Source organism: Colias eurytheme, chromosome 17 (genome assembly GCF_061535395.1).
Source record: "Colias eurytheme isolate Ceu_HAF_F1 chromosome 17, ilColEury1 Martin Lab GWU primary, whole genome shotgun sequence".
Taxonomy (NCBI): domain Eukaryota; kingdom Metazoa; phylum Arthropoda; class Insecta; order Lepidoptera; family Pieridae; genus Colias; species Colias eurytheme.
This window is the reverse complement of record NC_142996.1, coordinates 6,160,762-6,177,353: the sequence shown is the minus strand read 5'-3', so window position 1 is coordinate 6,177,353 and position 16,592 is coordinate 6,160,762. Positions and strand designations below refer to the sequence as shown.

The window sequence follows — 16,592 nt, the reverse complement described above, 5'->3', positions numbered from 1 at the left end:
GCAAAAAAATCCGCGCATTTTGCCAATGTGTATTCAAAGTACATGTGTTTACTTTTATGTGTTTTTACTTAATTTTTTTGGAATAAAACTGCTATAACGTACTTTTGCTGACACGATTTTTGTTTATATTTAATTCGTAGCATTTGGTGAATTTTGGAGCTTTATGAAGTTGTATTTTAAATGCATTTTTTGTGGTTCGTAAACCTTGCTTTATGACTTCAAATTTCGTGATGATAAAACATGACCTAGAAGTAAAATAATGATAGCATCATGGGACAGGACAAATTAGAGATCCGATAATAATAACAATATATTTTATGGACATGTATGTTTGTTTTGTACGTGACTTATTTGGAAACTACTTATTTCAAATTCACAAGTGGGTGATTATTTATTAGTATGGTTTGTTTAGGTAGCACTAGATCCGGTGTCAGTGTTTTTATTCAGTTATAACAAGATGGTCATGTATACTACAAAATATTGTCGGCTTTTTCTTCTATTATATTTTGAGTGTATTAACTTAAATAATCAATAAAAATCATATTATGAGTGTAGACTGTAGGTACCTATGTACAATTGTATGCAATTTTGAAACTTTATAGAACTGCTTATACAGGGTGTCCCACTGTCGGTATACTAAGCTCAAAGGAGGTTATAGTTTTGCATACGCTGAGTACGGTAAAAATACTTATAAAATTCTAGATGCATTTTTTTTTCAAATAGATGAATTCTTAAAACTCTTTGTGTGTACCCATAACAAGAAACCCGCCCAACTTTGACACCAGCACGTGAGCTATTGTTTAAGATTATATTTTCATAGACAAAATGCTCATATTAGAGAAGCGGTATATGCCGGCTGCGCGAAACTAGAGAAGAAAACATTAAAATTTACAGGATTTACAGGAAAAATTGAGCAAAAAATTTTTGGCGTAATTTTGTTGTTGAAATTTTTTTTAAGTATTTTTTACGTGATTAGTGTATGCAAAACTACAAGTCGCCTCGCGCTTAGTATACCAATAGTGGGACACCCTGTATATATATATACCTAACTCCTAAGGAATAAATTCTAGACCAACATCACATAAAAAACGTATTGCGAAGTTGTTTCTTACAATACTTTGCTCAATATTCAAAGTGGGTACCAACTTGTAAATACAATTTCTACGTGATATCTTAACGTAACGCATCGTTGACTTCCGATAAACCTTCGGACATTTCCGGGTTGCAATGCCAGTATAATCTATTCTATTTAAAGAAAAATGGAGAAATTGATTTCTTAAATACCTATAAGTTTATTTGTGATGAGAAATATTTTAATAAAAATGGTTATAAACACCTACGAACAAAAAAAATAAACACATCATCTTCATCATCATCAACATCAGCCCATATGCGTTCCCACTGCTGGGACGCGGGCCACCTATGAGGGTACAGGCCATAATCCACCACGCTGGCCAAGTGCGGGTTTATACATATATAGGTTAGATTATATACTTTACAGTCAGGAGTAATATGTAAAGAGCGAAGTCAGGGAGAGCCTCTACTAAATTAATTGTTTTTAATCATGGTGGGTGTAAAAGCAATTTATTAATTGCACTAATTTATTGATCAACATAGTGTGAATTATGTGTGTAATTAAAATAACGAAGTGTTATTTAAAATTTTTGAAATACGTGTAAAGTTTATGTCTACATTCTTTCATACCAACTTATCTCAATTTTATCATATTACCTGTATATTATTATTTCCCAGATAAATTTTCATTTATTATTTCATTGTAAAAATTAAAGAATAGCCTGTCTAAAAGGAAAATCGATGAAATAAATAGCACATTAGCATCTAATAGACACGTCATACAAAAGTTACTAATTTAAATCTTACAGGAATAGAATACAACGCACCATGATTTAATTTTATTTAAAGGTTCTAGAACGTTTTAAATATGAAATAACTGATTAAATGAACGTCTGAATGATGACCTATTTCAATTTATGACGAACTAAAACTATGCGAGTAAAAAGTAGCCCATGTGCAAATCCTAGGTACTACCAAAATTGATTACAATAATTTATCTCTTTACCAAATTTCATACAGATAAGGAGTAACGAACATAATATTATATTCTTAATTTCTTATAAACTTCCGCGTTTATAATATGAATAGGACTAGAAGGATTGTAGTAGTAGATGCATTATAGTTTAGTTTATTATCTACGCGCAATTAATTATTTGAGATCGCTCTTGTACGGCATGTCAGCTTTTACTGAGATGATAAATTTGCTTTACAATAATTAATAGCCGTGTGACCACTCTTCAGTGTCATTAACATGAAAATACATGCTGATTTTCCTTCTGTAAAAGTGACGGTCTTTTTTAAAGTGACATTGGTGCATTCAGTATTAATTAGTGTCAAGGGTGTCTTAGAAAGTAATTTGAAGTTTTAAAACTTCTTGGAAGAGTCTGTGAAGTACTATAAATAAAACGGGAAATATGTTGAGACAAAACCGTATCATTGCAACTTGCAATAATTATTACAGAATACAGATACATTATTTTTGTAGTTTTCAGAAATATCATGATTAGATTGTCGGGTTTTAAATTTTAATAGTTGTAGAAGGCAGAAATGATATGATTGGGTTGTCATGTTTTAAATTTCAATAGTAGAGGTTAATAGACATGACGTTAAACACCGTCTCGTTAAGCCCAAAACGTTGCCAATTACCAAACATAAAAGCCAATAAATCACAGCAAATTTCACTCATATCTTCAAACTTTCGAGACACATAAATAGCGTCACATTTTATCTGCTTGTTTAGCGAAAAGTACACTAAAATGTGTCCACCGCATTACGTAATCTGCCCTAATGGTTTCGGCAGTTCCGATGTCATGATAGCGTCAGGCCCATAAATAGCGAGTCTGCTGTCAGCTTCGGCTAACAGGCTTAGCGTCATGTGACGTCAGTTAAGAAGATTATCTAGCTGTTTGATTTTCCCTACTGTGATAGGTTTTACTATGTACGTAAATTTACACGATTAACCGTTAGACTGCGTGCAAGTTGAGATAATAGTAATTAATAATGATACCAATTGAGAAGCCTCTGTTGTTTGAGAAACATTAGTTAAAATAAAGTAAAGCGCTCCGCGTGGCATTATGTTTGTGAAAGAATTATGAAAATTGGCTGTTTTAATATTATGTCCATATTACTTTTAATACAATTGGTGTAATCGAGTTCAGTATGCTATGAATAGCAACAAATCCTTTTTGCCAGCATTTGAGATGATTTTTTAGTTTATCGAGTTGAGGTTTTAAATAGGTACCTACATTACCTCTATACATTTTCGAACTAGAGATAAATATTACTATTCTACCACGATAAAATAATCTTTTTATTGATTCCACGTAAAATTAAATCCCTACAAGATAATAAATAAGGAGCTCTATGAATATTAATTTAAAGTTATAGATGTATACAATTTAATAGTACATTATACATACGTAAAATATACATAAGAAAAATTTATTGATGTAAAGAAATAACAGGTTAAAAGATCAAACAAGCTCTCAATCATACGCTTTATAATAATCTGCCGACATTGAAATTATAATATTTATTGGTTAAATCAATTATCTGGCTTGGGCTTTTAAATAAGAAGCCAAATAAATGTAGGATTTTATCGTTCCGTATTAAATATGTTCGTTTGATGTCAATGCACCGTTAACCGAACATAGAGCTAGAGCTAGAGCAATAGCATATTTTCGTGTAAACGTGAACTCGCATTCAGTGTTATCTATACTAATATTATAAAGCTGAAGAGTTTGTTTGTTTGTTTGATTGTTTGTTTGTTTGTTTGTTTGAACGCGCTAATCTCGGGAACTACTGGTCCGATTTGAAAAATTCTTTCGGTGTTAGATAGCCCATTTATCGAGGAAGGCTATAGGCTATATATAATATATCATCACGCTAAGACCAACAGGAGCGGAGCAATGCGGGTGAAACCGCGGGGAACAGCTAGTTCAGTATAAGAAGTAAGAACATTGCATAGAATCTTTTCGAACGTCTTAAGAACAACGTAAGAATGCTCTACGCTACGCCTGTTTACACTAAAATAATTTGACATAGTGGGGTTAGAATGAGCATTTGCTCGTTTTGATCTAACTGCACCGTGATCTAAATGCACCGTAAAACAAATGCTTACCCTTAAAAAATATGATAGGTATAATATATCTTTTTAATTATGTATATTTCTAAAATTATGTTCATCACATTTAGAAGACCTAGTACAAAGACTCTTTGAAATTTTTGCTACAAAAAATAAAAAGATTTTGATTGATGTTTTCGTGATGTTTTCTATTTGTTTCCGTACCGTTCATTTTAAATGACAAATGCGTCTATTTTTACGAAAACATCTTTTTTTCTGGAACCACGTGTTCTGGGCTCATGTCCAACATAAGCGGGTCTAGGTCATCTAACTCTGACTGATATGAGTTATGTTTACCTGTACGGTATTTATGTCATATTATTGATGAATGTCAGTTGTAATCCATACGATAAGTTATCTATCGATAACGTCTAGAAATAACTATGAAGACATTGGAGCTTTGCCTCTATGGAAAAAATATTTTTTTATAATAAATTAGAAAAATTACTTGTACAATCCTTTGTCTGGTCATCAAAGCCTGTTTATGCTGTCTGATAATTAAAAATAACTGTTAATCTTATCTTTGATTATCCATGTTAATCTATATGCCAAATAATATAATAAAAAAAGGGTAGCAATAAAACGAGTGACTGTAAATTACAGTTCTAAGTGTCAAAATTAATTAATTTGGATTATAGAATTACTAAGTGAGCGACTGACTACGAGTGACGAGAAATCAACAGAACAGCAACTTACAAACATTAATTTGAGTTACTTAAAATACAAAATGAGCAGCTTTATAATATTTGAGCGACCTAATATTTGTTTGAGTGTCAACGTTACGTCCTGCATTTTTTTCAATATTTGGCAAATGTATTTTTTATACTGAGCGGCATTTTATCTTAAATGAAGTTATTCGAATACATAAACCACTTTGAAAAATACACTAATGAGCAGAGTATAATGAGCTCACATTTAAAAAATAAAAATAATATGAAATAACTATTTGAAGAAACACTATTCTATTAGTTGAGCAATTTTATTATTGAAATATAAGGGTAATTAAATAAAACAATGAACTCCGTAAAAATAAAGTAATATGCATGCACGAAATGCGACCATTTTTGTTTGTTTTTTAAAAGCGATTCGCTTCTGGCACTCGCCGGCCACTGCCGCGGCACGCTCGCTTTGCTCGCTCGGCTCGTGCGTTGTTTATTAAAGTCTAACCTAACCTAACCTAACTGTTTTCTATTGAAAAAACCATTCGCTTCTGGTATTCGCTGGCGCTACCGCGGCACTAACTTAAAATATTCTGAATTTTTAATGTTTTATGGACTCTCTAAGATATTTTATACGATCTGGCCAAATGTCGATGACCAAATCGACACGATAACGACGATCAAACTATGTTGGCCATTTCATGAAATGAGCAAATCTACGATATGGCCACGACACATACATATCTATTGAAAAATTCGGGACAGTCGCACGATCCTTTTTGCCAGTCGATTCGTCGCCCCGCCCCCATTCGAATTCGCGCGCATTTAAAAATCTGTAGTTTTCATTAAAAAAGTGTATCAAAATAAAAAACATAAGCCCTCAAATAGAATATCAGTAACCAATAATCATTAATAAAGCAGCTTACAAAACTTTGCTCAAAGTGAACTTTTTAGTAGTTCGCTAAGTATAACCTCACTTAGAAAAATCGAATCTATCTTAATATTGAAGTTGCCCTCTCCGTATTTCCAGTCGCTCACTTAGTAATGAAGTCGCTCGGATAAAATTTTAATATCTGAAATTGATTTATCACAATCCACTTTTTGTAAGCTCGTTCTGGATTTTATTATAAATCAATATTCGTCGTCAGTTTAGTTAATTTTTCGCTTAGTCAAATTCATACCGCTCAAGTTATTAAAACAGTATGTCATCATCAGTCGCAAAGTTTTTTTTTGTTCGCTCGTTTTATAATTCCCCATAAAAAAATTGCCATTTAAATACTGAAATATTACTTTAAATCTCGTTGATGTTAAAAAAATATATTCTGTAAAACTGACGCTCCTCTTACTATATTTCTGCTCTTTTCTTACCTTATGATATTTATAACACTTGATATTAGTGTTACTAATATGCAGTTGGAAACCAATTTATAGCTGGAGATCGCATAATCAAATAAGCTGCATTTTAAATTTTAATATTCAGAAAAATTAGTCTGAAGTCTTAAATAACAAGCCTTTAAGACAGTCTTCGCAAGCAAATTGAGATACTATAATATTATCAATGGTTTACACTCGTAATTTTCCTAAATAAAAGCCCAGTTACAATTGATATTCAATCATAGATGTTCTATTAGAACTAACAGCACGTGTGTCCCAAATTATTCTCGTTGACCTTTTAATTAAAAGTATAAGGCGTTTGCCGATAAGTCAACTAGTTTGCTGACCTTATGATTAATTATTTATATCCTCCCACGTACAAATACTTATTATAATAATTAAATCTGTCTATGAATTTGATGCTATGTAATACTGACTAATTAACGAAAAGAATTTGGATACTACCATTTGAAATTTATGACCTTAGCTTACTTATGCTTTACTAGAAAAAAAATTATTGAAATAAGTAGTAGTAAACATACTAATAGTAGAAAATTCTAAGGACTACGCAGTTATCATTAGAAGTTAGATTAGAAGATTGTCAAGTAATTTAACAAATTGATTATTGTATTGCTACTATTAAGTATGTCGCGTAAAATGCAAACTCGTTTAGAAAAAAATCTAGTCTATTTTAAGCTCAACATTAAAAGTTGTCTTTGTTCATTAAATCGTTAGTCATATTTCAATAAACACCAATTAAAGGTGACAGACGGTCGACGTGGTGGTTTCTATAAAAAGTTGTGCGACCACAATGCTGTGTCATTGGTTACTGTTCAATGTATTGGGAAAGAATTATAGACTCACGCTTGATGCTATGACATCGCGCATAATTAGCGAGGAACAATGGGTACATTTAAAGTCGAGCCCATGCTGACTGTGGGCGCTGTTGTAACAAAAAATAGTCTCTTATTGTTTCGTTTATTTACAATCACTTATCTAAATTCTATTAGAGTCTAAACTTCTGATAAAGTACGGGAATTTCCAAAATACTAATAAGATACTAAGTAATACTTTGATCGATTTTCAATATCAAAAGCGTGTAAACTAAATTTACGCTTATTACCTATTATAAGTGGCATGTACATTCCTTTATCTGGTCCTATCGATGATACAGCTGATAGCAAAAGTACGTTAATAGCAGTGTTGCTCTACTCAGCGATTTCTATAAACGTAATGTAAATTTTAAAATTCAGTGCCATAATCGGACAGTATGTCAATGGTTTATAGTGTGTGAGTGAAATACAAGTCTAGGACAGTGATTTAAAATCTAGTGATCATGTCGCACACACACACAACGCAATGTAAAGTGGACCACTACTTTAAGTTGGAAAAAAAGTATCTGGACTTAAAAAGACTGGTTATGGAGAAGACTGAAGAATTGAAGAAGCGTGACAAAATTATATCAATGCTAGAAAATGAAATTGACGATCGAGACGCGACCATACGATATTTAAAGAACGAAATAGATAAATTTCGGCAAGTTGTCAAACCTTTGACTAGGCAAATGATCGACATGCAACGAAATGGCGTGGAAGTGGAAGAAGAAGGTCTAGTGATTAAATCTCCTGGTATAGAAAATACCAGAGTGTTCCATTTGGTTGAACCCAGGCTGAAAAGAACGGCCATATCTGCAGAGCCTCTCTCCTCGTTGACCCAGGATCCTGAAATGAAATTGGTTAAAATTACAAAAAGTTTGAAGTGAGTATTTAAATGCCATTACCTGTATATCAAAAATTAATAACAATAACCGCGTGTATCAAAAATAGTAAGCTATAGCCGTTTTTCCATCATTGGTTTTAAAATAGGACTCTTATTAGACATTTTGTTTACATATATGAATTATAAGCTATCTATTGCTCTACCATTACGAAGGTCACAAACGAGATCGTTTTTACAAATCGCACGTATATTTCATTCAAAGCAATATCACGATAGCGATAAATCTTTTATAATAAATACGTGCTGTACAACATTTGTATCGATATCCATCAATCAGCAGTGCATTTCTCTCGGCTATGGTGCTGTGGTCTCGAGGCCAACATGTGTTAGCCGGAGTACCTTCGCACTCGCATTTGGTATAATTACGTTCGAACTTTACTGCGTGTCCTCGCCTTTGGCTGACACGATTCATGACATGAATGTAACTGACTGAATTGATGAGTTCAATCGGACTGCGCGGAAAGTTTAGCGTCTTTTCTTCATTTTGCGAGCGTCTCTTGCGATGTTTACAATGGCTTGATATTCATTGATTTGATATTTGTTTTATTATGATGTGTCAACAAACAACATTTATATTACAAAATATACGAATTAAATGCTTCATTTCCAATTTTCATACAATTTTCACACACGTGAATTTATTAGGATAGTAAAATATAGTGACGCTATCGTCTTCGAGTAATCGAGTTGGTAAACTAAAATACTTTTGTGGGATGTGGCCTACAGAGTGCAAACATATTCTAGTTTTAAAACTGCACTGACCTTAATAAAATTAATTTTATTAGCCATGCGTTTATATGTTGATCTAATTAATTTATATGAAGCTGTATAAACTTTATAGTATGGTTATTGCGTCATGGCTGCAAATAACATATTGAATGTGAATATAAAATGTTCCGTGTAGTGTTTATTTAAGTTTAACAAGAGACTTGTCAAAACTTTTGGTTACATTGATCTCTCTGACATTGATTTTATTACATCATTCTAGTTAACGATGTAGTAGTTATTTTTGGGATTTTGCGAATGATTTTATAAGTATGCATCTTCGTGTTAACAGTTCATATTATTTATGTGATCATATTTTGTCAGCTTCATTTAATTGCGAAATGAAAACGTCCAGTGCTTTATTTATTGATACTAATTGTGTCTTATTTCTCCCTGATCTCTATTTTACTACGTACTATACAACTCACGATTAAACTATGTAGGTACATCAACAGTTTCTGTATATAGGTATTAGGTATATTTTACGAAACCTTCGTGCTCTATTAATCTGATCTTATCGATAATATTATTTTTATTTTTTTCCCGATATAGAAATATCATTATTGCAATCTTACAACGGTAGTAAATAATTATGTTTGAATTAATATTTTGCACACATAAAAGAGATTCGGATGCACTTACTTTTTATATTTGTTTAGAATACAAGCCGAGCTATTATTATTATAGTGAGTAATGTATTAATTGAAATGGTATTAAATCTTTTAAATACACTACATATTATGTTACGAAAACACCAAACAATTATTATCTATGTGTTTTATAATCATTAAAACACTTAATAACATAGGTTTAAAAGCATTGAAAGTAACAATTTATAACTGTCAAGTCTAGAAGCAATTACAAGATGTATTAAATACCCCGGAGTTGATCGCTATTCATTGCTTTAATTTGTTGTCATTTAAAGGTTATTGTCATTAAACTGTCCCATTGAGAGTATCCTTGATAATAACAAACGTTGTCTCGAGTATGCATGTAATTTGAGTTTAATAATATATCATTAAAAACAAATTAAATGTATGTATTTATTTTCTTCTATGATAACATTGTATATTGGCTCTAATGGTTGCAGTAATGTTTAAATCTCTCAAAAGTAAATTATTTTTTTAAATAACTAATGTGATATTGGGATGATTCTGATTTGATAATTACTTAATATCTGTAAGTTTACGAGTAATTTAACTACCAGCTTATAGATATTATAATTATATGACCCTCGTAGGTTGTTCCAACTTCCAATAGAAAATGCAATAAGGCAATAAAATTAATAACCTTGTTTTTAATATGTTCCCATTTTCCTACCTTATGTTGCAAAAACTAAGCTTCTATATGTACCTACCTCACTTTAAGGTATACCGTATAATGTATTAGTGATTAGTGATTACGCATAGGTAGGTTTTTTGCGAATTTTATGAGGAAATTAATATGGTGCATATTACAAATATAGCAAATAAAAAACAAGTGTCGGCTAATTGTTTCCTAATAAAGCTGGACTTAATTACAGTCTCAGTAATTACCAGTTTATGTTTTTAGAATAATTAACTTGCAAAGGAATATGTTGGTTAGTAATTGTTAATTTGTTTTCCGTTTGTAATGAAAATAGTTATCACTAGATAATACTTATAATTAACATAGTGAGATTATGTTATTGAATGAATTTTTTACCGTAATTAACTTTCGTCATTATAAATCAAACAAGCTTTCCGCCCGCGGCTTCGCCCGCATTTTCAAAGATAAACCCGCATAGTTCCCGTTCCCGTGGGATTTCCGGGATAAAACCTATCCTATGTGTTAATCCAAGTTACCCTCTATATGTGTGCTAAAATTCATTGTAATCGGTTCAGTAGTTTTTGCGTGAAAGAGTAACAAACATCCATACAAACTTTCACATTTATAATATCATGGACTAATATAAATATAATATTTCATTATTTATCGACCGTTAAAAATATCGTTATTGTTTATTTTAAGTTCTTAATGAATATCATGTTAATAGCAGACTTAACTTCGAAATGTTTAAAAAAGATGAGCTGCAATGGTTATTAGATTATTTCACAAATTTGGCAAAATACCTATTCATAAACCAATATTTGTTCACAGATCTCGGGAACTAATAAAGGGCGCGATCCTTGACAATGACTTCATGAAGAATCTAGAGATGACACAGATCCGCGAAATTGTAGATTGTATGTATCCAGTCGAATATGCAGCCGGCAGTGTCATCATCAAGGAAGGCGATGTTGGCAGCATCGTCTATGTTATGGAAGGTTAGTACTTTTTGTTACAGCGCCATCTATTGTCGAGTAGTTGTACTTTTTTAGACGGTTTGTTTTACAGCAATTTTATTATAGCGCCATCTATTATGTTATGTGGGTTTCTTTTGGTTGGCAGCTCATATCACAGATGGCGCTTTTATTAATTTTTGTTTAGTTTGAAAATTATGGAAAATAAAATACAAATGAATTAAAAACAATACAACGCGTAGTCATGAATAAAATAAAACAAAATGTTTGTATTAGGGATAGCGTACAACTTAGTATATAAGCATTACGTAACAAGTTTAAATGACTTATTATGAATATTCATGAAATAGAAACAGCAAGTTAAATTGTAACTTTCCCTATAAGCAGAGAAAGCAGAAAAACGTCAGGTGTGCGAGATTTTCTTAACCCAACACTGTTACATGCGTTCCTACATTGACATCTTGCCTTATTAGAATCGTTTAGAAATTCTAGTACCATAATGAGTAAACTGGTGTCATCTTTTCATGATAACAGTGATTCGTATAAACAACACTTGTTGCGTATTTCTATAAAAATAACGATATTCTCGCATTATAAGTACCTAATCTGGGATTAAAGTTATTCCCTTTCATTATTTCCAATTTATAAAACTTAATTCTAAGGAACACACACACTTTTCAGATTGTAGGTAACTTTATCACTATAAGGACTAGATGGTCTTCAAATTCACACACTAATTGATTTAAATTTGATAATAAAATCTTACAATAAAATCAATTCAACCTTTCATTATGCAAAACTCAAATTCATTTTTTAAAGAAGCTTGATCAAATAATATGCAGTGCTATTAGATAAATGTCAACAGTTTCGTGTACATCTTGTCCAAACATAATGTCGTTTAGACCTTGTGTTTTCAATACTTTGGTTGCTATCACAATACGAACGTCCTTTGTAAATAAAACGCCTTTGTTGAGCGAAAATAAAGGTTATTTACAATTTCTAAGGTCATTCCGAGTCCAAGTACCGAGATGCATTGTTGGGTTGGCTATTATTTTTAACTGTGACATAAGGCATCTTGTAATCGTATACGACCAGTCAAGGAAGTACATTCTTTTGTTTTATTCTAAAGATATAAGGTTAATTTTATAATTTACTAGCGGTCTGTCCCGGCTTCGCCCGTGGTACATGTTTACATTTCGTCTCCATAAGAAGGAATATTATAAAAAAATAATTAACGAAATCGGTTAAATGCCGTTCTCGAGTTTTGCGATTCATTATTAATTATTATACCTAATATAGATTTAATTTTCATAATTTATAGGTAATTCAGTTTATTATACGCTCTATACAGGGTAATATTTACCGAAATGTTTTACCTACATCCGAACCAGAGTCCACAACTTCACAAGCAGTATGATAATTTTTTATCATCTTATCATTATGTAAACATGTTCCACTTCTGGGAAATGGGAATCGTATGCTTACCGTACGCTGACTGGCAGATGTTTTTCTTTGTGTCTAAATATTTATAGGTGAATCTTTAATTATCTAGATAATTGTTATATCTATTAAGTTAATTTTATAAGGTTTAATCAAGGAATGTACCTATGTAGATGTATGTAGATACTTAAAAACCCTTCGGTTTTTTAATTATCTATATAATTATAAAGTATTTTCAGCATTAGGTTAAGAACCTTCTGTTTGGACATAGTTTCATTTATAAATAACAAATCTATCGCCACTTCAAACAGTGTTATCATAGCTTCTGTTTATTTTCACTTATATTAGCATACAAGATTTATCATAACCCAAAAACCTCTTGACCTATTATCGACATATACCACGTGCAATCAGTTCCTTTTATATAACACACGCCTCAATAAATCAATTATTACTGTCCTATCCTACTTCCTATATAATCTTCTATACTATAAAGCTAAAGAGTTTGTTTATTTGAACGCGCTAATCTCGGGAACTACTGGTCCGATTTGACAAATTCTTTCAGTGTTGGATAGCCCATTTATCGAGGAATCTTCTTCTTATATATCTTCACGCTAAGACCAACAGGCAACAGGAGCGCAGCAATGCGAGTAAAACCGGAGTGCACAGCTAGTATTACATAACTGAAAGTTGAGGATGGCTGGATGTAACTTTTTCAAAAACATTGATCGGTTTGATCTATGTTGGCTATATATATATAAAGATTTACAGTTTGTCAAGTTTGTTTCTTTTTAATGGAAGTTCAATGATAATATTTATAGCTTAATTAATAATCGTTGAATTTTAATAAAGCAGCAGTAAATTTTCACTTATTCGGCAGCAGGTATAGCTGGTCCCCAATTTTAAATATACTACTTGGGCCAATGGTTTTCAGTATCAATTCATTGGGTTAAATCGTCGAAACGAATAATAAAATACTTTCTTAACTAATTTATTACCTACTGGTACAAAAATTTGGTTATTTTGACAGTAGATCTAATAAAAGGGAAACTAACATATGAAGAAACCGCTCATTAGTCTATTAAGGCACTACAATGGGATCAAATACGACACATTTCTTGGAGGTGATGAAATTTCACATTTCAAAAAGGTAATCTTCAAGTCAGTTCCGCTCACTATAAGTGGACAATCGTAGATTAGTTCACATTGGCCTTAATACCCATAAGCTTCATTCACATTACTGGCTTACTTATGAAATATAAATCCGGTATAAAATATTACTACGAAAATAAGAGAGATGGACGTGAGATTGAATTCTTGATAAGGCTCCATAATTAGGTTTGAATACGTTGAGAAGTAAACAACAAGAATATTATGGTCCTTTCACCTTTGTTATCATCAAAAGAAGAAGTAAATAGTGTCGGAGACAAATAAAAAATATGCATTGCGTTATGCGTAGTTTTTTGATAGGAGAAACTTTTCTAGTTGATACACCAAGATCTTCGCAAATCTTGACTAAGGGTTATAATTTTAATTTACAAAAAGTTCATTGAGTATGGGTTAGTGATGAAACATAAACTTGAACATACGAGCAATATAAATCTGAACATTCACTACAACAATCACGTTTTATATTAGCTTTTCAATAGATTTACTCATATTTCTATCCACAAAGCAACTGACATCTGCTCCGAAATCGCATTGATGCAATCAACACTTATTACGACAATAAAGGGACCTATTTAATGCGAGGGGATGCCCGCATTCTATGTACCTTCACTGTAATAATAAGGCGATCAATTGTACTGTTTCTATGGCTAAAACATGGTTGAACAACTAGTTATTTTGCTTCCGATTCTGGTTATAATTCTGCATCATAATTATGGTATTTTTTGCCTTTATTTCTTCCAAGAAGTTCTTTGTTCGCTAATTAGTCACACAAAAGATAAAGAACATCCTTTTTATCACAAAAGAATGTCCCAAAATAGCAGATTTAATCCGGTACGAGAAATTCAATAATAACATTAATGTAGCTAGCAATTCTATAGTTATTCACAATGATCAAGGAGATACCTTGAGAGTATTATGAAATATGCTTTATACGCTTTACTCAGTTGCCATGTGTTAGTCATAGTAAATTGCAATAGTTATGAGAAGTTATGTTCTGAGTAGGTCACTGATAAATTAAAGCCTTGTATCCTGTCGTTACAACAAGATTTTATTTTAGTCTTGAAGTATTTAACAAAATAGGTTATTACTTCAGAACATTTATTGATTAAATGAATGATTAGGTACTGTTTAGTCATAAATCTTGTAGTTAGTTTTAAGTTTTAACTATTAATTCTGACTATACTTATTAACTTCTATTTGGTCTTATGTTTGACGTGTTAGTGTTAAATATAGATGGGATATCTGGGGATTTGAGACCGGAAAATAACGTCTAGAGGACAAAAAGGCCGATCACCTGTTTCAGAAATAAATATATCTATTTTTAGAATAAGACAGCTTTCCTGAAATTAAAATTTGTGTACCTACAAGCGTTCCAAAACTTATTTTAGGGAAATCAATTTTATAAAATTATTTTATTTTCAATTTTTTTAAGTGAAACTTCTTTAGGCGCATTGAGAGTCAAATTTCAATGTCACGTCACGTCATGGAGTAAGGCGACGATTTTTGTATCTTTGAATTTTGCCAAAAAAGTTTAACCTCTGACACGTGTGCGCTGCACACACGCTCTTTTTTATTAATGGTTTTCAAATTGTATTATCAGTTTGAGGTGAACGGTCATTCCCTGAAAGTGCGTCTCATTAATAATTCTACATCATACCTACTCTCGAGTTTCAGAAACAATTTTCGTAAAGCCGAATTAAGTATTGATAATATCGATTTTACCCTACAGATGAGCTGATTTAATATTGATTAGTGAAAGTGAAACAGCCTTGACCGAGGTCTAATTTGCGTTACAAATAACCATAATCCGGAGTCAACTTTTACTTTGACTTTCATCTTCACTGATGTAATGTGCTTTATTGTAAACAGTGTTGTATTTCAATTTCATATTTTCCTCATGGGAATTTTTATTGAACATAATCTTATATATTATATACATATATTAAAATTAATAAAACTATTAGAATAAAGTACGCAAGTATCGATGTAGTTATGTGTTCAATACGGTTAAAAATATTTTAAAGGCAAATGTTAAATTTGACGTAAGTAAACCCAAATGATATAATAGTTTCGCAAACAGAAGGTGATAATATATCGCTGATAACATTGACATTATTCAAACACATTATCAGATTCAACCTCGATATAGAAACATTAGCAAAACGAATTAAACTAAGGTTATTAATATACTTATATTATGTCGTCTTAAAATCTACCAATTGGTGTTAAATGGTCTTCAAGAAGGCTGTGTCGCGATAATTAATATTTCGTGTCGTATCGCGTTTAATTTCCGTTAATTCGATAATTAAGTATGGATTAGGAAACGTCAAATAGGCAAGTATTTAAAGATAAAATACAGTCTCCATAAAAATAAAAAGGCAGCATAATATCATGCAATACGAGTTCTAGAAAGAAAGTATGGTAAAATTTAAATTTATATAACAATATACCTTTCTATGATAAACCATTGTTTGATTGTTTTGTTATTCGTGCATAATACATAATAACAAAGATGTTTAATTTGCATTATAAACAAAAGTAACGATTACCGTTACTTACCTATATTGTTATTACAGCCAGCGGAAGCCAAAGTTTACACTAGACAGGGTGTCTATTATGGTCAGGATTAGGAACTTCAAGCTTTTTAATTCAGGTGCAAATGCTTTGTCTCGATTCTGTATATTGCGTCCCGCTCGCACTCGTTAGTTTGACGTGCGCAGGAGTTGATTAAAATCCGTGACTCCGTGAGCGGCAGTAAGCGGTCCGACGCAGTCGTGATTGGTGCGTTACGAAGTGCGCTCCGAATTTAAAATTATCGTGTCAAAATATTATGTGATGAAACATAAAGAATGAAATAAAAGTATTATTTGTTTTTTTTTATTAAATAGTGACGTCATTTAGTTACGTGCAGTGATGTGTGACCGGTCGTTTCGCGGAAAGAATAAT

General features: G+C 31.7%; 1 protein-coding gene across 2 annotated transcripts in view; it reads left to right on the top strand.

Annotated features, from left to right (window-relative positions):
• The window catches only part of for (cGMP-dependent protein kinase for), a 126,825-nt gene that overhangs the window by 76,491 nt on the left and 33,742 nt on the right, over window positions 1-16,592 (top strand). Inside the window, exon 3 of one of the 2 annotated variants that reach the window (XM_090111833.1) lies at window positions 10,894-11,060. In XM_090111833.1, the coding sequence (XP_089967959.1) occupies window positions 10,894-11,060 (167 nt within the window). Of the gene's footprint in view, window positions 1-10,893; window positions 11,061-16,387; window positions 16,507-16,592 lie in introns of those variants that run through there. The other variant, XM_090111832.1, reaches the window with a different exon arrangement.